This window comes from Erinaceus europaeus, chromosome 4, assembly GCF_950295315.1.
Source record: "Erinaceus europaeus chromosome 4, mEriEur2.1, whole genome shotgun sequence".
In the NCBI taxonomy this organism is placed as follows: domain Eukaryota; kingdom Metazoa; phylum Chordata; class Mammalia; order Eulipotyphla; family Erinaceidae; genus Erinaceus; species Erinaceus europaeus.
The window spans coordinates 101115583-101136954 of NC_080165.1; the positions used below are offsets into that span (position 1 = coordinate 101115583).

Below are 21372 nucleotides of genomic sequence, written 5' to 3' on the forward strand. Positions count from 1 at the left end.
GTAGAAGTTCCTGGTGTGAGTAGCTTCCCCTAATGGAGTGAGGTGCTTATGGTAACAACCTTCTACTCAGTCTTTCCTAGCTTTTCCCACATGAATGGTTTGTTTACCAGTGTGTAAGAGCTAGCTAGCTTCTGGATTTCTTTCTGAGAATCTTGTTCCCTGGCAAGGTGTAGATTCACGGAGCCTAATGAAAGGAAGTGAATTTAGGATCCTCTCACTTCACTTTCTCCTTTTGGAAGAAGTTCATTCATATTTTTAAATCATCTTTTAATCTTCTTATCCCTGAAGTGACTTTCGTAAGGCCTATTTTGTCTGTAGGCAGTGTGTTTTATAGGTAGGTCTCAAGGTAGTAAAATTTCTCTGAGCTATCATTCACCTTTTCTTTTCTTTTTCCCTCATGGCTTTTGTGACTATATGTTTTAGGTCTATCTTTGGAACACAGCTGGATCATATTTGCTTATCTATCTATCTATCTATCTATCTATCTATCTATCTATCTATCTATCTATCTATTTTTACCAGAGCACTGCTTAGCTCTGGTGTTGCTGGGTGTAAACCCTTGGATTCTCAAGCATGAAAGTATTTGCATAACCATTGTCTACCCAGCCCTGGGAGAATCCAATGATGTGTGATTTTAAAAGAGATGAGCTCTGGGCGAGGAAGATCATTGGTGGCACACTGCATGTTTAGCACATATGAGGTTCTGTTAGCCAATCCCTGGTGGCACTACCTCAGATAATGTAGCAGTGCTTCTCTGCCATGTCTCTGTGTTGAGGAGGGGGGGAAAAAAGGAAAGGAAAGAGTGAAATCTAATCTGACAATCTCTTTCTTGTTATGGTTACCAAATGTGCTTGGAGTTTGTGCACTACCTCCTTTTATGTGATTTGTACTGATTTCCCCAATTTTTTCCCTCCTAGATTAATCTAATTTTCCATTTTCTCTCTTTGGTTTGGGAAACTTTAGAGTAAAATGAAATAAAATGAATTATCTTAGGGTAGAATTTAATTTCTACTAAGCACTCTCGCCTTAACAAAGTCTACAATTATCATCTATCTCTTCTGAGTGTTTCAAGGACCCTAATACACTTCTACTATAATTCCCTCACTATTTTAGGTGCTATTGCTGTCTGATAGATTGATTCCATATGTTTTTTTTAACTTTGCAGTTTTTTCCCCATTTTAAAAAATTTGTGATTAATACTCTGTTACAAGATTAAAGGGTCACAGTGTATAATTCCATACCACACCCACCATCGAAGTTCTATGTCCCACTCTCCCACCTCCCAAAGATAACCTTAATTCTCCTATTTATCTTTATAAATTGTTTTGGACAATCACCATCTGCCTATATTAACTTTGAAATTAATTAATTAATTCATTCATTCATTAATTTTACCAGAGCACTTCTCAGCTCTGGCTTATAGTAGTGCTGTAGATTAAACCTAGGACCCTTGCTGCCACAGGTATGCAAGTCTTTTTTGTATAACCATTGTACTATTTCCCAAATCCATTTACCAATTTCTTAACTTACTTTTTTTTTTTCCTGGCATTTTCCTTCAAGGTTTAAATTTCTTTTAGAGAGGACTGTCAATGTTTGACGCACAATGGTCTCCACTTTCTTTTAACTGGGAATGGAACTTTCACCAGGTAGACCAAATGTTGCGATTTCCCTGCCACATCCCTTTTCACTCTTCATGCGCTTCCTCTAGACTGCACATGCCCACACTTCTATGCTCGAGGATCACCACAGCCTTGACAAGAACTGATAGGGACTGATACAGAAATACCCCTGTTTTAGAAACCATACTCCTCCAAAGGACAGAGAATCAGATATGGCTTTGGGATGAAGGTTGGGTGACTTGAAATGGGTGAGAACTCTGGATGCTTCACTTACAGGAGAACCATTCACATGCCAAGAACAGAATTTAGAAAATAAAAAGCTAGCCACGGTACACTCAAACACTTCTCATTCCATTCCTACTCACTTCATCCTTCCCAAATAATAAAGATGAATTAAGATCATGGGCTTTGTTCCAGGAGGGAGTTTGACAAAAGTCCAAGAGCTGGGAAGATCTGAAAATCTTGGTGTCCTCCTTGTTTAACCCTCGATTCAGCTCCTGACTTTCCATCCATCACTCATCTTTACCAGGTATATAGTGACACTTTTGTTGTCATTGCTTTGTTTGGTTTTACTTTTTGAAATTATGCTTAATTTTTTTTAAATCTCTTTATTAGGGGATTCATGGTTTACAGTTGACAGTAAAATACAATATGCTTATTTTTTTTTTCCTCCAGGGTTATTGCTGGGCTTGGTGCCTGCACCATGAATCCACTGCTCCTGGAGGCCATTTTTTCCCCCTTTTGGTTGCCCTTGTTATTATGCTTAAATTTTTGAGGAGTTACTATCAATCCTGCTTTTCAGAACATGACACTATTCATGCCTGCCAGCAATGCTCAGGGATTCAGGTATCTTCAACCTCTCCTCCAACACTTGATGCTTTCTTTTCTTTCCATTTTTGGGGGGGGTCTTTGGTTTTGGGGGTTCACACCTCACTGTGATTTTAATTTTCCTTTCCCTAATGCTTAATGCTGAGGGTTTTTTTTTTTAATGTATTTTTGACCATCTGACTATTCCCTTTGGAGAAATGTCTATTTAAGTCTTCACACAATTTTAAACTGGCTTTATTGTTTCATGTTATTGAGTTGTACCAGTTCTTCATATACTCCAGATACTAAGCCTTTATAAGATATCTAGTTTACAAGTGTTTCTTTCCATTCTATAGGATACCGTGTCTCTCTGCCCAGTGTGTTCTCTAATCGACATTCTTAGGTCCGATTTAGCAATTGTAGCAATACCAAATCGCCTTAGGTACGTCTTCTAACAAGTCAATTATTTTTATTTTTATTTTTATTTTTTTTGCCTATGGGGTGATGAATTTGTGGGAACCATAACCCAAGACTTACAGAGCTTTTATATATCTGTATTTTAATAGTGACTCATTCTAGAGGGTGAGGAGGCTGCCTTCAGTAAGACATATTTCCTCCTAATTGTGGATTCAAATGGCAGTAATCTTTTTTCCCTTTTTTGTAAAAGCTGGTGTAACCAGACCTGACTTTCTGCATTCCATTTCTGCACTCACTCTCTTGACCCAACAGTAGGGTAATGAGAAAGTATGTGCCTTGTCCTTCCACCTAGGCTTCCTCCTGGGACCAAGCTTGTTCACCAACTTGGTAGCTGGCTTCACAAACATCTTTTATTGACTGCTCTCCCTTCTCCATATCTTGTTGCTACTTCCTGCTGATGTTTCCTGCTCTGTGAAGGAAGTCTATATACGGAAGGGCATTTCTTAGCACTTCTCCTAGCAACTTCTGATTCTATTGTGTTTCTTAACATTTCACTCATTTTCTCACCTCTTTATCTCTTTGAATCATTTCCTTAGATCAATCTCCCAGCAAAAATTTCTCCTGAAATGTCTGGTATTTGTATTTGAATTGCTCAGTGAAGTTTCTTTATATTTTCATTTGGAAAAGTTCCTTTTCAAGTGTTCTTTTTTCATTATGCCTTATTCTGTTATGTTTGAGTTTCTGCAACTTTATTTATTTATACATGTATATTCTGTCTACTTTTTTTTTTTTTTTTTAAAGATAGATACAGAGTAGGTAGAGAAAGAGTGAAAGACATCATAGCACCAAAGGTTCTTCAATGTGGTGAGCAGCCAGGCTAGAACTTTGGTCTCACACATAGCAAATCAGCACATTATCCAAGTAAACCATTTCTCTAGCTCTTGAACACTTTTTGTTTAGTCACTTGTTTCATTTCTATCTGATAATTTTATTTGAAGGGACCTAACCCTGTTCTGGATTGTTTTTATTATTATTATTTTAATTGTGATGGGGTGTCTTCTCAAATATTTTTAAATCTATACTTTTGAATTTACCCTCTAGAGAGCTTGATCTGTGAGTGCTATATGTGAGCTAGGGAGAAGATTTCTCTTTTTAGATAGATTTACTTTTGGTCAGAAGTCCCAGGTACTGGCCCAAGGTTAGAATTTGTGTCAATTTGTAAACTGGCTCCTGGTTTGTGTGTTAATCTGAGCCTGAGCCCTGCATGAGAATAGGCCCATTATGCACTTTTTAGAGAAAGGCTTAATAGCCTCACTCCAAAAACAGATGGAGACAGACATGTTTCTTAGCTTCAATATTGTTGACGTGTGTGTGTGTGTGTGTGTGTGTGTGTGTGTGTGTGTGTGTGTGTGTGTGTGTGTGTGTGTGTTGAAAGTCTTCCCAGGGAGAATGGGGAACAAATCACTGTACTCCATTTACACATGCCAGTTGCGTCAGCCTCCACCCACCTGCCCAGGCAGGGCCCCCATAGCTAGTCTGTAACTGTTCACACTTCCAGAGACAGGAAGCCCTGAGCTGTCACCTTCCTCCAAACAAGGCCACTAAGTTGGCTCAGGCTGAGGTGTTTTTCCAAGCTCCTTGAACTTGAACAGTGGACGCCAGATCAGTGATGTGGGTCTTCCCTGCTCTGGACCCTTTCCTGGACTGGGCCTGCTTGCCAGGGACAGCTGGCATTCCTGGACACCCCATATATGTGTGGGGGGTGGGGGGGACAAAAAGAGGAAGCCAGGCATGGGGGCATGAGGGGACAAAGCAGACTGATGGCAGCTGCCTAGAGGGCTCTCATCAGGCCTTCAAAGCCTTATCAGCCTGGAGGTATTTCTAATACCATTTCCGCTCATTGTTTCCTCTGGAATTAAGAGGAACCAGGCTGTGTTGTGGGCTCTCAGTGTTGTGGTGAGAAGGGGGGGTCTGGTGGACAGCTCGGCCTTTATCTCCCCTGGAGGCAGGGGGCCGCTTCACCAGTGAGCACAGAGCCACAGCTGCGGAGGCCTCAGCATGCCCTAGGGCTCTGCCTTCTGTGCTCTGAGGCCCTGCGGCCCTGCACCCCTGCACCACTACAGCTCCCTTGCCAGGGAAGGTACGGGCATCTGAAAGGAGGGCTGGCTGCACGGAGGGAGGAAGAACAAGGCCGGGTACCCACCTCCGACCAGCTGGGCTTCCTCTCCTGGGACCATATGGGCTTTGCTTGAAGCCTGACCATCCTCCAGCCCTCCCCCTTCCACTGGCCTGGGGCTGGGGGTTCTCAGTGGCTTCTGTTCACCCTAGGACTTCACTGCTAATGCTTTGCCCTAACCTCTGGGTGCCTGCTGGGCACACCTGATCACCCTGAGTGTTGGGAGATTGTAGGCCAGGGGCATGTGCCTCGAGACCAAGTCCTGGCCACAGCTGGCATCCAATATGATGTCCAGGTATGGAAGAAATTTTGGGGTTCTGTCTCCTTTGTATGGCAGCATCAGGTAAGAAGAGGGGCATCTCAGCATCCCTCAGATGACAATTCCTGGGCTTCCTTTAACCACTTTTTCCAGAGGAGAAGGCTGTGATGGGGACTCTCCAGGGGTGAATGTGCTTTGTTGGCTAGGGCCAATTGTCTCTGGACCCCTGTCCTCCTGTTAGATCAAATCAGCAAACACTTCCAGAGCATCACCTGGGTGGCTGAACAGAAAATGTCACATCTGGTTTCTTTCTTCCTTTCTTTTTATTCTTTCTCTCTTCCTCTCTTTTGTTTTCTGTCTCTTTCAAGCCTTCCTTCTTTCTTGTTTTTATAGAGACAGAGAGAAGTTGAGAGGGGAAACAGAGATAGATAAACAGAATTGCAGCACTGCTTTTTTTTTTTTTTTTTTTTTTTCTTCAGGCTTATCACCGGGGCTTGGTGCCAGCTCTAACAATCTGCTGCTTCTGGAAGCCTTTTATTTATTTATTTTTGTCATTTTATTTGATAAGACAGAGAGAAACTGAGAGAGGGCAGGGAGAGAGAGAAAGAGGGAGAAAAATAGATCCCTGCAGACCTGCTTCACCACTTGTGATGCTTTTCCCCTGCAGGTTGGGGCTGGGGGCTTGAACCCAAGCTCTTGTGCATGGTAATGTATGTGCTCTACCAGGTGTGTCACCACCTAGCCTCCATCCAGGGTTCTCAAACATTCTCTAAGTTGAGCTTCCCAGCGTGCTGATGGGCATGGAAGGATGAAGGGGCAGGAGCAGCTGCTGCAGGGAAGCAGGGCTGTGAGAGCTGCCCAGACCTGACTCTGCTCAGGGATTTGGGGGGAATGGGAGCAGGAGGGGACAAGCAGCCCATGCTTCATGAGGAGAAAAAGGGTATTCTTTTCTCTTTTTTAATCTTTTATTAGTTATTTAATATTGATTTACAAGACTGTAAGATAACAGGGGTATAATTCCACACTAGTGGTTCCCACCACCACAGTTCTATGTCCCATCCTCTCTACTGAAAATTTCCTTATTCTTTGTCCTGGGAGTATGGACCAAAATTCTTTTGGGGGTACAGAAGGTGGGATTTCTGACTTCTGTGACTGCTTCTCCACTGAACATGGGCATTGGCAGGTCAATCCAAGAGTATTCTTTTCGCTAACTCAAAAATATGTTCTTGTCCCTCCACGCCCACACCATAGCATGCAGCAGTACCCTCTCTGTGGACACGATGGCCACTCACTCCTCTGTTTTCTCAACAGATGGCTCCTACCAGGCTTGCAAGGGTGCTGCTTGCTCTGGCCTTCACCTTGCCAGGTAGGTCCCAGAGCTCTACGAGTCTCCAAGAACAAGCCCCATGCGGGAGTCAGCAGGGGTGCCTGCAGCTCGCCCCTGTGTCCAACCCCATGTTAAGCTCACCAGAACTCCCAGAGCTCGCTCTTTTTCTCCTGAAGTCCTTCAGAGCGCCTTGCCCCAATCTGCATCCTTCCAGGAGCAGGCGCTACAGATACTCTTACATGGTGGAAATGGAGGATGAGGAAGGAGGACTTCAACACTGGGTTGGCATTTTCCAAGTAGAAGTTGATTGCAGATGTTGTTTGATCAAATGTTCTGTAGCACAAATAAAGAGACTGACGGTCAGAGCAGAAACATGACCGCTCCACAGTCTCCTAGAACCTAGAACAGAGGTCCATTTTCCCTGGCCTCAGGCTGACACTCTATCCTTGTCCTATGCTGCCTCCCCTCCCTCACTTAGATTCCTCCACATCTGTGTACACTAGGAGGGACACGTTGCTGATGCTGGCATGTCTCCACTTAGATTACTCAAATGCTAGTCTGGGACACAACACACACCTGTTACACCTTCTACAGCTTCTTACTAGGTGGGTGCTGTGTCAGGGCACCCAGAAACCTTAGAGACTGACTGCTACGGCTCTCTCCTGCTACACACTATGGACTGAGGGAGGGCATCCTGGGAGTTAGAATATGACTTCAGGGGAGCTAGGACCTCGTGGGTTTCATGTCTCAGCAACATGGTTGGTTTGTGTAGAATGTAAAGAATTTATTTATTTATTTAAAAGAGAATTTGAGAGGGGAAGAGAATTATAGAGAAAGATAGAGAAGGGGCTGGGTGATGGCGCACTGGGTTTAAGTGCACATAGTCTGAAAATTTGGGTTTCAGCCCCCACTTCCCCACCTGCAGGGGTATTGCTTCACAAGTGGTGAAGCAGGTCTGCAGGTGTCTGTCTTTTTCTCCCCCTCTTTATCTCCCCTTTCTCTCTCAATTTCTTTCTGTCCCATCTAATAAAATGGCAAAAAATGGCCTCCAGGAGCAGTGGACTCGTAGTGCCAGCACTGAACCCTATTAATATCCCTGGAGGCAGAGAGAAAGAGAGAGAGAGAGAGACAGACAGACCGAGACCTGAGCACTGCTGCTTTACCAATTGTGAAGCTTCCTCCTGGCAGGTGGGGAGTGGGGACTTGAACCAGGGTCCTTGCATCCTGACACGTGCACTCAACCAGAAGTACCATCATCTGACTCCCATGTTTAGAATTTAATAGCTATGCTATAGAAGACATCTGTTTAAGGTATGCCAGTTGATCAGTGTATGAGGTGGCTTTTTGTAATCTATTTATATGCCAGAAAATTGAGGCAGTGGCACATCCAATTAAGCACACATATTACCATGTGCCAGGCCCAGGTTTGAGGCTTCACTTGCCACCTGCTGGGTATTGCTTCGTGAGCAATCAAGCAGGTCTGCAGGTGTCTCTCTTTGTCTCTCCCACTCTATCTTTCCTCCCTTCTCAATTTCTCTCTGTCTTATCAAGTATAATAGAAAGAACAAAAAAAAAAAGGAAAAAAAATAGCTGCCAGAAATGTTGGCTTTATAGTACCAGAACCTAGCTCCAGTGATAACCACGGTAGCCAAAAAAAAAAAAAAAAAAAAAAAGTAAGAGAATGTTATGAACCCAACAATGGAGAGGATCATATTATATTTATTTAGCCACCCAATATAATATCGCTCCTGAAACTCATGCTTTGAAAGTCTACACCAGGGCATGATTAAAGTCTTTAAAGCGTACTGAGAAATAGTTTGTAATTATTTTGCCCAGCATGGCAGCAAATGTATACAAAGTCTACAGCTATTGTACTGTAAAACAGAGTGGAAAGAGAAACACCAAAATATCAATTTTGGTTACTGCTGACTTTGGGGATAGTTTATTATTATAATTTAAAGTTTTTCCTTTGTATTGCCACCAGAGTTGTCACTAGGGTTCAGTGCCTGCAAGACAAATCTACTGGCATCCATTTCTTCCTTTTTTTTTTTTTTTGATAGAGACAAATTGAGAGGTGGGGGGGGAGAGAGAGAGTGAGAGCAAAAAGGGAGAGAGACATGAGTGAGGGCAAGGGCGAGGGTGAGAATGAGGGAGAGAGAGACCTGCAGTATTATTTCACTGCTTGCGAAATTACCCACCTGCAGATGGGGACTTGAACTCAGGTCGTTGTATATGGTAATATATGCACTCTATTGGGTTCATCAGTGCTCTGCCCCCGAGACAGCTTATTTTAACATCCTTGCAATTTTTCTGTGTTCTCTAGATGTTCTTTCTATACTGTAAACGGAACACACTTTAAATGAGCAGTGACCTTAAAAAAATGAGCCTTAGGGGAGCTGTGCAGTAGTGCTGTGGGTTAAGTGCACATGGCGCAAAGCGCAAGGACCCGTATGGATCCCATTTCCAGCCCCCAGATCCCCACCTGCAGGGGGTCTCTTAGCAATCGGTGAAGCAGGTCTGCAGGTGTCAATTGTTCTCTCCTCCTTTTTGTCTTCCCCTCCTCTCTCAATTTCTCTCTGTCCTATCCAACATCAACAGTAACAGCTATGACAACAATAGCAATAGCAACTACAACAAGCGCAACAACAAGGGTAACAAAATGGGAAAAATGGTCTCCAGGAGAAGTGGATTCATAGTGCGGGCACTGAGCCCCCAGCAATAATCCTGAAGACAAATAAATAAATTAATTAAATAAAATGAGCCCTTGTTCTGGAAACCCATGGCTCCATTCCTGCTGTGTCCCTGGTCAAGCTTGGGGGTGAGAGAGACACTTCTGGTTCCTTTAGCATGGGCAGCACAACTACCCCCAGCCTCCTGTGTAGGCACTCTCACTTCTATGAGGTGGCAGTGGCTCTGGCATCTGTGCTCACCCGTGTCCCTCCATCCCCTTCTAGGGACCCTCTGTGCAGAAGGGGCTCTTGACCGGCCCTCCGTGGCCAGGTGCAGCCTTTTTGGGGCTGACTTCATCAGCACCTTTGACGACACCATGTACAGCTTCAAGGGGGGCTGCAGCTACTTCCTGGCTGGGGACTGCCAGAAGCGCTCCTTCTCCATCATCGGTAAGTCCTGGACACCAGACTGAGGCTGGGAGTAACTCGGTATGGGGCCCCTCAGCTCAGGCCTGGTGCACAGGGGCAGGGCTGTGTAGGGCGAGGGCGTGGTGGGGGTTTCTGAGCCTTCAGCATTAAGCTCAAAGACCACTGTGGAGTCTGTGGATAGGAATGGCTATTTTGTTTATGACTTTAAAAAATTATTTATTTATTTGGATAGACAAATTGAGAGGGAAAGAGACATAAGCAGAGAGACACCTGCAGCACTGCTTCATTGCTTCACTGCTTCATTGCTTGTGGGAACCAAGAGCTTGAACCCAGGTCCTTGTGTACGGCAGTATACATGCTGTACGAGGTGCACTGCCACCCAGCAGCCCTTTTGTGACATGTGACTTTGTAGGCCTCTGCTCTAAGGGGAGAGAGTGCTTCCCAAGGCTGGAGGTGCAGCTGGGGGCAGCGAGGGAGCCTTGCAGGGACCTTCATCAGTGAACCAGAAGTATGTGATATTATAGAAGCCAGACCTTCCACCTTCTGCTCCCCCTAGTGTCCCTTGGTCCATGTTCCAAGAGGGATAAAGAATAGGAAAGCTATCAGGGGAGGGGATGGGATACAGAGTTCTGGTGGTGGGAACTGTAGCCCTCTTATCCTATGGTCTTGTCAGTATTTCCTTTTTATAATGAAAAAAGAAAAAAAGAAAAGAAAGTGTGCTATGTGAGGGAGGGATGGCAGAAACCCAGCAAAGGTAGGGCCTCCACTTTGTGAGGGGAGAGGGCAAAGCTAAGGCTGCCAAAGCAAAAGAGATAAATTTTCTGAGGTGGGGAGATGGCTCACCTGGTAGACTATCAGGTGACAAGATGGAGTCCACCCCCCACTCCACCACCACCAGTCATGGGAGCACCTGTTTGAAGGGAGAGGCTAGCTTCATGAGCAGTGACGCAATGCTGGGGTAGTTCTCCTTCTCTTTGTCTCCCTCTCTCTCTTCTTCTCTGTTACTCACTATCTTAAACAAAACAAGTTCATGGGGAGTGGAGGAATCATACATGGATGATTTCTTGTAATGAGCCCAGGACATGAGTTCAAGACCCTGGTCCTCACTTACAGGGAAGAAGCTTCACAAGTGGTGAAGCAGTGCTGAAGGTATCTCTCCTTATACTTCCTGTACCTCTCACTCTCTATCAAAACAGAAAGAAAATGAGAGAGAAGGAGAGAGAAAGAGAGAGAGAGAGAGAGAGAGAGAATGAATGAATAAAGGCTGCCAGGAATGGTGGAGTCATGCAGGAGAGTAGGTGCAGGGATCTTCCCAGAGCATGGCAGATCATGGGCACTGTCCTGAACACTGAACTTTGGGGACTCACCATGCTCAGAAGTAGCAGTGGAGAAGAAGAGCACCTCAGGTGGCCCCAATATCCCTTCCAGTGGATGTCGTAACCAAGATGGCTTTGGGGGTATCCATGAGGATGGGGGGCTGGGGGCACATGCAACAGGAGGAAGGTTCTGAAAGCAGAGCTGGGAAGAGTCACCCCACCTGAGGACTTCAGGCTCTAGCAGAGTTTCCAGAGAGAGGGTTCTATGGAGACACTGGGGTGGCCTGGCGGTGGTGGTAGGGGAAGGACTGGTATCCACTCCTTGATTTTACTCAATTCTACTGCAGACTTCTTACCTGGGAGATGGGTTTGTAAATGAGAAGAGAGGAAATCTTAGGGCCACGTGGAGACCTGGGCTCAGGGAGGCAGGCAGCATATTGGAAAAGCTGCATCTGTATGCCCCCACCCCGCCCCTCTTGTTCCAGATCCCTTTGTCTGTAAGGGTAGCCCTCAGGCTATATCACTGCCTCTGGGCTGTCTCAACCATCTCCTCCAGGAAGCATCAATTCATGCTGACTGTGCATTTCCCCAGCCATAGACTCCAGGGACTCTGCTTCCTGCAGGATAGAAAGCATGAAGAGCTACTGTGGGAGTCAGAAAAACGATGCTCTGATCTCCACTCTTGCCTCTGCAGTGGGCATCTCTCAGCGCCTTGTTCCCATGCTTTTAAAATGAAAGCACAGTGTGGGTCAAGTGTGAAGTGTCCCCCAAGTCTTAGTTGAAGACATATTTGGCTTTCTTCTGGCAACTAATGCACAGGGGATCAGGGAGGGAGAATAAGGCAGTAACAAAAGTTTTTAGGGAGTTTATTGGAATAAACAAGTTAAGATAGTCACAAAAAGGAGAAAGGCAGACAGTAAAAAGTAACCATCTGCCCAAAGCTGAGACAGAGAGAGCCCTGCAGCAGCAAGAAGCAAGCCATTCAATGAAAACATTTCAGTGAAAACTGGGTCTGTGGGAAAGTAAGGCAGAGGATTGTGTCTGTAGAACTCTGGTGTCCGGTGCAGATTTCTGTCCTATTCAAAGGTCTCAGATTCAATCCTCAGGTGTGGAAGCCTTATCTTTTGATATTTAGAATGACTGTGAGTTTTTGCATTTGTTAATGTCTTAAGCCTGAGTGTTTTCACTGGCCAACCTCTGAACTGTTCCTATCCTGTCAGCCTGACAAGTCTTATTTGTATTGTCATGCCACAGTATTACTGACTGAAATCAGTAAGTTTGTCACAGGAGGTCTACTTGTTGGACATGACCGTGGGGGAAGCAGGGGCATACAGGCCTTGGGTGGGGTCGGTTGCTCCCACCAAGGTCAGGCAACACCCAGGTCAGGCAACACCAAGGCATCTTTGCATCAGTGACCTGGCCCTCTACCTCCCCCCACCCCCACCTTCCCTGGGCTCAGTGGTCAAGGAGGAAGTAAAGGGTTGTGGAACACCTCACTATTTCAAAACATCTCGGAGGGACTCCCCATCCGGTCATTAGTCACATGTTATAATGACTTGTTCTCATGCAGCATGAACTTTCTGTGGGTAAATGGCCCAGCCAGGCTATGGTTCCATTACTCCTTATTACTTCTTAATGCAGACCATGGAAATGGTTTCATTCTTTTTTTTTTTTATTTCTTTATTGGGGAATTAATGTTTTACATTTGACAGTAAATGCAATAGTTTGTACATGCATCACATTTCTCAGTTTTCCATATAACAGTAGGAAATGGTTTCATTCTCAATGGAAGACTGCACTACTAAAATCAGAGTGGGTGGTTCCTTTTGTTTGTGTTGGCTGCAGCGGCTGGGCGGGCCGTGGTGGTGGTGGTGGTGTTTGTGGGGAATGTTGGAGGGAGAGAGGAATGATTTAAGAAAATGGGCCTGGGTTAGGTGGCTGGCCTGTAAGAGGAGATGGGAGGCTTGTTGAGGGTTCCATGTAAATTCTTTTGAAAGAATTACAAACACATGTGTATCCAATTTCCAAATCTTCCTTTACTAGGTTATAAGGAAGATTTCCTGCAGGAGTGAAATTAGAGAGAAGAGAAAACTCAGGGACTGGTACCTGAGGGCCCTGGAGATGTTCCAAGAAGTTCCCTTCATATGTAAACTCCCTTCTTGTAAGCCCGTACACACGTCACACCTGGGCCAGCCTCCTATTAGCCATCTGGAAGTGTCAGGTGTGGTTACCTTACCCAAAGCTCCTCCCACAGTGCACACCTTTTTGAGCTCAAGTTCCCACTTTCATATGCTCCTGCAATGTCCTTGTGCCCCAATTCCCATGTGCGGAAACTCAGAGCAACAAAGTGTCTGTACTCTCCAGGATGCCACTATAGCCCTGTGTTGTCCCCAACAGGCTCAGATGCTTGAGCAGCTCAAGACCCTAAGATCAGGGCAGGGACCAGTGTGTTGGGTGCTGGGGTCCTAACTCCCATTTGACTGTGTCCTCCAGGACCGGGTCTAACCCATTGTTCTTCAGTGACGTCCCTGCTTCCTTGCTTCTCATTCCCAATCCCCACCCTCTGGAGGACCTAGGGATCTTGCTCACATCCTGGGTAAAGTGTTTACATCCAAGCCCGGAGGCCACCTGGTGCAAAGCAGAGGCCCGGGCTCTTGATGTCTGGGTCTAGGCCCAGGTGTCCGGGTCTCAGGCCAAAACTGTAGTCTGTTACACGCAGACGGGGTAAGACCAAAGGAGTGTTGCTGCCTCCTGCTTGGAGATTGTGCTCTGGGCCTGGCCCAGAGAGAGCCATAAACAAACACCAGCCAGCTGAGTCACTTCCCTGGGGGAGCCTCCCCCCTCCCCTTGCACCTCAGCCACTGAGCTGAAGAGGCCAGACAGGAATGGAGACAAGAAAGAGCTTTCCAGAGGCTCTAGCCTCTGGGGGTGGACTCCCAACCCATCTTCTCTTGGCAGGCACAGGAAGTGCTGCCTTGCAGGTCAGTGGAGTCTGGAGTCCCATCCTGGCTCCCTAGCAATTTCTAATGGCTCATCTTCCTAAAGGCTGCAGCCATCAGAGCTACAAGGACGGAAGGGAGCAAATGAAGCATAAGGCCAACAAGCTCTCCCTTGCCATGGGGGTTAACTGAGTCTTGAGCACTCATGTCCTGATAGGCAACTTTGTGTAAGACATGGACAGTGGGCTTGTAGTTGGGAACTCTGCCCATGTAAGTAGCAGAACCTAGTATGTCTCCAAGAGAAAAATTTGTCAGTGTCTATGACATACTTGTGGCATCTGTGGATATGTGCTATGCAGAGATCTCTCATAAGGTCGGGGAGCAGGTGCTGCTGGCCTTAGGTGGGCAGATACCTGGAATGATGTTGATTATCCTGCTCTGGCAGGTCCCTATAATAAAGCATTTCACCCCAAATGTTGATAGTACTAACTTTGCTGTCAAGTTAGGTTTCAGTTTCTCCTTCTGTGAAACTGTTAGTTGAGATCAGTATCCTATTCCTCCTCCTCTTCTTCCTCCTTCATCATCTTCTTTTCTTTCTTTCTTCCTATCTTTATTGAGAGATTAATGGTTTATAGTTGACAGTAAAATACAACAGTTTGTACATGTGTAGAATTTCCCAATTTTCCACATAACAATTCAACTCCCACTAGGGCCTCTGTGATCATGTTCCAGGACCTGAACTCTCCTCCACCCCACCTCAGAGTCTTTTTACTTTGGTGCAATACATTAACTCAGACTAAGCTCTGCATAGTGTTTTCCCTTCTGATCTTGTTTTTCAAATTCTGTCTTTGAGTGAGATCATCTCATATTCTTCCTTCTCTTTCTGACTTGTCTCACTTAACATGATTCCTTCAAGCTCCATCTGAGATGAGATGAAGAAGGTGAATTCACTATTTTTAATAGCTGACTGGTATTTCATTGTGTATATATACCACAACTTTCTCAGCCACTCATCTGTTGTTGGACACCTAGGTTGCTTCCAGGTTTTGGCTATTACAAATTGTGCTGCTATGAACATAGTTAAACACAAATCTTTTTGGATGGGTCTCTTCCCCTTTCTTCCTTCTTCCTTCCTTCCTTCCTTCCTTCCTTCCTTCTTCTTTCTTTCTTTCTTTCTTTCTTTCTTTCTTTCTTTCTTTCTTTCTCTCTTTCTTTCTTTCCTTCCTTCCCTTCCTTCCTTCCTTCCTTCCTTCCTTCCTTCCTACCCCTTCCAACCTCCTTCCCTCCCTTCCTTTCTTCCTTGCTTCCATTCTTTTTCTTTTTCTTTCTCTTGCCATCAAAGCTGTCACTGGGGATATGTCTATTATCATGAATCCACCCCTCCCAGCAGCTATTTTTTCCCTCTTTCTTTCCTTCCTTGTTTCTTTTTTTCCTTAACCTCATTCTCTCTCATTTACAGAGACAGAGAGAAACTGAGAGGGAATGGAGAGTAGGAAGAGTGAATGAGAGACACCTGCTGCACTGCTTCTCCACTTGTGAAGCTTTCCCCTGGAGGAGCGTGAACCCTGGTCCTGGCACATAGTAATGTGTGACACTACCCCACCTCAGATCAGTGCTTTTCAAGCTGAGTCCTGACAGTGGGCCATAAGCTTATGTGATGATTATAGTCATCACTTGAATAAATGAAGTGGGGCTGGCGAGGTAGCTAGGTGGCAAATACAGAACTTTTTTTTTTTTTTTTTTTGCCTCCAGAGTTATTGCTGGGGCTCAGTGCCTGCACTACAAATCCACTGCTCCTGGAGGCTATTTTTTTCCATTTTTGTTGTCCTTGTTGTCATTGTTATTTTTGTTGTCATTGTTGTTGTTGGATAGGACAGAGAGAAATTGAGAGAGGAGGGGAGAGAGAGAGGGGGAGAGAAAGACAGACACCTGCAGACCTGTTTTACCACCTGTGAAGTGAACCCCCTGCAGGTGGGGGAGCGGAGGTCTAGAACCAGGATCCTAACTTATGCTGGTCTGAGCACTTTGCACCATGTGCACTTAACTTGCTTCGCTACCGCCTGACCCCCAACACAGAACTTCTATGTGTCCTTGGGGAGAGACGGTTGGCCTTTGGTTCATAGTGTTAAGGGTGGTGGTGGTCAGGCTCCTGGGAGAGACAGCAAAGTGGAGGCTGCTTTCAGACTTGACCTGCTTTGTTTTGCAACATTTATTATAAAAAATCTCAAGCATTGGAATGGGTGGACGAATAGGGCAGTGACTAGGGTTCCCAATGCAGTCTGCCCTTAACTTGGAGCTCTTTTCAACCTGGTTTGGTTTGTTTACTCTTGGCTCATTGCCTGCTCTCAGGAAGCTGGTTCCACTTCCCAAAGAAGCAAAGCCAGCAAGGCTGAGCTGGGGGCTGCAGGGTACAGGGGCTGTGGGGGTGTGAGGTGGGGGCTCTGCAGGGTGCAGGGATGGGGGCTGCAGGGTGCATGGTGGGAGCTCTGGGGGCACAGTACTCAGGGCTCTGTTTTTAGAAACGACTGCCCATTCACACTGATATCTCACCATAAGTGATTTTTCAGGCTTATTCTGGGAGTGAGCTGGATGTGTGTGTGTGTGTGTGTGTGTGTGTGTCCAGCCTGTGCTTGTCCTCGAGGGCAGGTGTGTGCATGCACATGCATATGCGTGTGTGTGCTTGTTTATGTGCGTGCATGCTTGCGTATGTGTTTGCGTGTGTGCCAGATGGCCATGCTCCAGTCCCCAGGATCTGAATGATGGAGGAAAGCCCCATCTCCTGATTTTCTGGCTGAGGGTGCGGAGGACACCCCTTCCTTTGCTGTCAGTCACCCCAGCTGTGGCAGCAGAACCTCAAGGCAATAGGCCTCCTCAGGTTTCCTGGGCTACCTTGTGCAGTTAAGCCTTGTTTGTTTGTTTGTTTTTACACTTTTTGTCAGTAGAGAGACAGAGGGAGAGACATGGCAGGCAGTCTCCCCAGTGAACTGTATTTGTTTTAATCTTTTCAAAAGATATATTTAATTATTAGTAAGGGAGAGAGAGAAAGAGGGAGAGAGAAAGAAAGAGAGAGAGGAAGAAAGAGAGAGAAGGACATCACTCTGGCACATGCAATGCTGGGGATTAAATTCAAGACCTTGTGCCTGGAAAACCAGCAATTCTAACCACTTCATCCCCTCCTAGGACAGATATTTATTTACTTACTTATTTATTTGTTTATGGGGACATAAATGGTTTATAGTGGTTAATATATGTGTAAAATCTCTCAGTTTTCTGTGAAACACTCTAACCCCTAGCTTAGTGTCTTTCTGGTTCTTAACAGAACCCTTTAAATAATGCTGCACTAGGTGATCAGTAACTCAGCATTGTTGCTTTTATTTGATATTTATTTATTTATTTATTTATGCCTTCAGGCCTGCAGACCTGCTTCACTGCTTGTGAAGCAATCTCCCTGCAGGTGGGGTGTTAGGGGCTCCAGCCAGGATCTTTGTGCCAGTCCTCCTGCTTGGTAGCATGTGTGCCACTGCCCAACCCCCTTATTTATTTATTTCTTTAGTTTTTACGTATTAAAAAAATTTTTTTTATTTATAAAAAGGAAACATTAACTAAATCATAGGATAAGAGGGGTACAACTTCACACAATTCCCACCACCAGAACTCTGTATCCCATCCCCTCTCCTGATAGCTTTCCTATTCTTTAACCCTCTGGGAGTATGGACCCAAGGTCCTTGTGGGATGCAGAAGGTGGACAGTCTGGCTTCTGTAATTGCTTCCCGGCTGAACATGGGTGTTGACTGGTCAGTCCATACTCCCAGCCTGCCTCTCTCTTTTCCTAGTGGGGAAGGGCTCTGGGGAAGCGGAGTTCCAGGACACATTGGTGGGGTTGTCTGTCCAGGGAAGTCTGGTTGCATCCTGCTAGCATCTGGAACCTGGTGGCTGAAAAGAGTTAACATACAAAGCCAAACAAATTGTTGAACATCATGGACCTAAAGGCTGGAATAGTGCAGATGAAGAGTTGGGGGGGGGGGTCCTCCATTTTGTAGATAGCTAGTAGGCATATTGCAGTTATATTCCAAAGGGCCTGTGGCTATACTAGTTTTTTTTTTTTTTTCCCCTGAGCCTGAAATCTGATATGCAGGTGGATCCAAGTTATTGTCTGGGGAGATGATGTCATGACTGGAAAAGGGACAGAAAGCTGGATCAGAGAAAGAGTAGCTCCCTAATATGGGAAAGGGGTGTAAATATTGTTGACTGTAAACCCCATCGATTTGATGTGATCTGGGGCCCATATTCAGCTTAGGAGCCTATGTGACCTCTGCATTCCTGTGGATCTGAGCTCATATTCTGTGGTCATAAGTACTAACATTCCAAGCTGCCCCAATATCAGGACCCATCTTCCTCAGGTGTAGCATAGAATATAACGTCCAGCCTCCCTTCGAAGATGAAACATTCTCTACCATTGTTCATCCAAGTTGAGGGCAAGTTCCTATGGGGGACCTCAAAAGGGTCTATTGTGTTGTTCCTGATAGGAATGACTGATAACAATGGAGAGAGGGATTTATTCAAGGTCTAGGCCCATCATGTCTGTTTGGGATTAGGGCCGATTAGGGCCCCAGATGATGGAGTGACCTGATAGTGACTAAAAAGCCATTGTTAAAGTATGCCAGTCTCCGGGGAGTTGGGCGGTGGCGCAGCAGGTTAAGTGCACGTGGCGCAAAGAGCAAGGACTGGTGTAAGGATCCCGGTTCAAGCCCCCAGCTCCCCACCTTCAGGGGATTCGCTTTACAAGTGGTGAAGCAGGTCTGTAGGTGTCTGTCTTTCTCTCCCCCTCTGTCTTTCCCTCCTCTCTCCATATCTCTCCATCCTATCTTACAACGACGACATCAATAACAAGAAAGGCTTACTAAATAAAATAATTATTTAAAAAAAAGTATGCAAGTCTCTTGCCCTTATTCAGCTTTTGCAGTCCTTGCTTTGATAAGGTTAGGTTTGGAGTGAGTGAAAGAACTGTAATAGGAAGTAGGTGAGGAGGGTATCTAAGTCTAAGTAGACACTATTTCATTATGAACTTTATACTGACTCACTATAGACTATTGTGTATTTTTACTTTCAGGTGTGTATTTTGCCCTAATTTATGGATTCATGTGAATATATGCTTTATCATATGGGACCTGGTCTATATCTAGGTTTTGGGACTTTGTTAGGAAGTGAACCTACTGGAATGGAGAATTAGAGAATCCTATGAAAGGAAAGGTCTCACCTGAGTAATGAGACTGAGGGGTTGACATTCCAGGCCTGACGTCTCTGGACACAGTCTAAAGAGAAGCATGCTGAGGTGGTACTCGTTGTGTTGATTAGGTTGGGATCAGCGTATGCAATATCTTTTGGTATGAGAGAGAAACATGCAGGAAAGTGAGCCCCACCCTAGAGGTTCCAGGACTGAGGGAAATATAGGCTCTATAGAGGAAGTGGGAGGTTCCTACTGTCTTAGGATTTAAGAAGACAATAGATAGCTATTGCTATAATAATGTTATTGGGGAATTGAGTTAACTTGAAATATCCCTTTGTTAGGATTTGCTGTATCATACACAATATCACCATAATTTATGCCCTTTGACATTACTTGTATATAGCTGTGCCAACAGTTGCTTCTGTTCTTCCTGGTCTAAGATTTTAAGAGAATCAACATATCAAAGACTCAGCCTATGTATTAAAAGGACTCAGTCTGTGATTTAAAAAGTTTGAGACATACAATCAATTTTTCCCCTCTCATATTAATTAGTGATTTATATGACTACAAATTGATAGGAGTGTACATAAACACAATTCCCACCAAAAGACTGTGTCCCATCCCACTCCCCCACTGCCCCTCCTCTCCCCCCCCCCCCCCCCAGGAAGCTGAACATCCACCCTCACCCTCAGCCCAGGGTTTTTACTTTGGTGCCCTATTCCAAATTCAGTCAAATTCTGCTTTGGATTTCCCTTTCTGTTATTCTTTCTCAACTTCTGTTTATGAGTGGGATTTTAATTGTCATTAGGGTTCTCCCTACGGCGGGCTCAGTGCCTGTACAAATCCATTGCTCCTGATGTCCATTTTTTTCTTTTTATTTTATTTATTTATTTGAAAGAGAGACAGAGAAATTGAAAAGAGAGAGACTCTTAGGGACAGAGAAGGAAAGAGGAGAGAAGAGGAGAGACATCTGCAACATTACTGCAACATTGCTTGATACCTCCGCTCCACAGATGGGGACTAGGGGGTTTGAACCCAGGTTCTTGTGTACTGCGATGTGTGCACTCAACTGCTACACCACCACCTGGCTCTTCTTGCTATCTCTTATATTGTAGTCAGTTCCATTATGAGGGAGCACAGTGCATGTATGAAAACTTTGGCGAGCTAAGATGGCATAAAAAAGAGAAGCAGGTGCCTTTGATTAATACAAAGACTTTTTTGTTTGTTTCATTTTTATTAGTGATTTATATTTATGTATTCCCTTTTGTTGCCCTTGTTTTATTGTTGTTGTTATTATTGTTGTTGTTCTTGATGTCATTGTTGAATAGGACAGAGAGAAATGGTGAAAGGAGGGAAAGACAGAGAGGGGGAGAGAAAGACAGACACCTGCAGACCTGCTTTACTGCCTGTGAAGCGACTCCCCTGCAGGTGAGGAGCCGGGGACTCAAACCGGGATCCTTATGCTGGTCCTTGAGCTTAGCCTGCTGCTCTACCGCCTGACTCCCTATTAGTGATTGCATAATGATTAACAAGATTGTAAGGTAACAGGGGTAAATTCCATACAATTCCTAACAACAGAGTTCTGTGTCCCATCCCTTCTTTATGCGGTGCAGAAGGTGGAAGGTCTGGCACTGTAATTGCTTCTCCTCTGGACATGGACACTGACATGTTGCTCCATACTTCCAGTTTATCTTTATCTTTCCCTAGTGGGGTAGGGCTTTGGAGAGGTGAGGTTCTGGGACACATTGGTGAGGTTGTTTTCCCAGGGAAATCAGTATGGAATTATAGTAGCGTCTGCAGTTTTGTGGCTGAAAGGTGGTAAGATATAAAACTGGACAAATTGTTTAATAAACAGGAATGCAAAGGTAAAAATAGAGCAGGTGAAATTGGGGGTCTTCGGGTGATATGAATACTTAAAATTTTTTTTTTTTTAATTTTTAATTTTTTAATTTTTTTTTATTTTTTAAATTTTTTATTTATGAAAGGATTAGTGAACAAAAGCATAAGGTAGGAGGGGTACAACTCCACACAATTCCCACCACCCAATCCCCATAACCCACCCCCTCCCATGGTAGCTTTCCCATTCTCTAGCCCTCTGGGAGCATGGACCCAGGGTCGTTGAGGGTTGCAGAAGGTAGAAGGTCTGGCTTCTGTAATTGCTTCCCCGCTGAACATGGGCGTTGACTG

The 21372-nt window shown here is 45.0% G+C and overlaps 1 protein-coding gene across 1 annotated transcript in view; it reads left to right on the plus strand.

Annotated features, from left to right (window-relative positions):
• The first annotated feature begins 4798 nt into the window (after positions 1 to 4798).
• The window catches only part of VWF (von Willebrand factor), a 146431-nt gene continuing 129857 nt past the window's right edge, over positions 4799 to 21372 (plus strand). The window contains exons 1-3 of the mRNA XM_060190227.1: positions 4799 to 4983; positions 6590 to 6644; positions 9560 to 9724. Of these exons, the coding sequence (XP_060046210.1) occupies positions 6590 to 6644; positions 9560 to 9724 (220 nt within the window). The 5' untranslated portion in view covers positions 4799 to 4983. The remainder of the gene's footprint in view (positions 4984 to 6589; positions 6645 to 9559; positions 9725 to 21372) is intronic.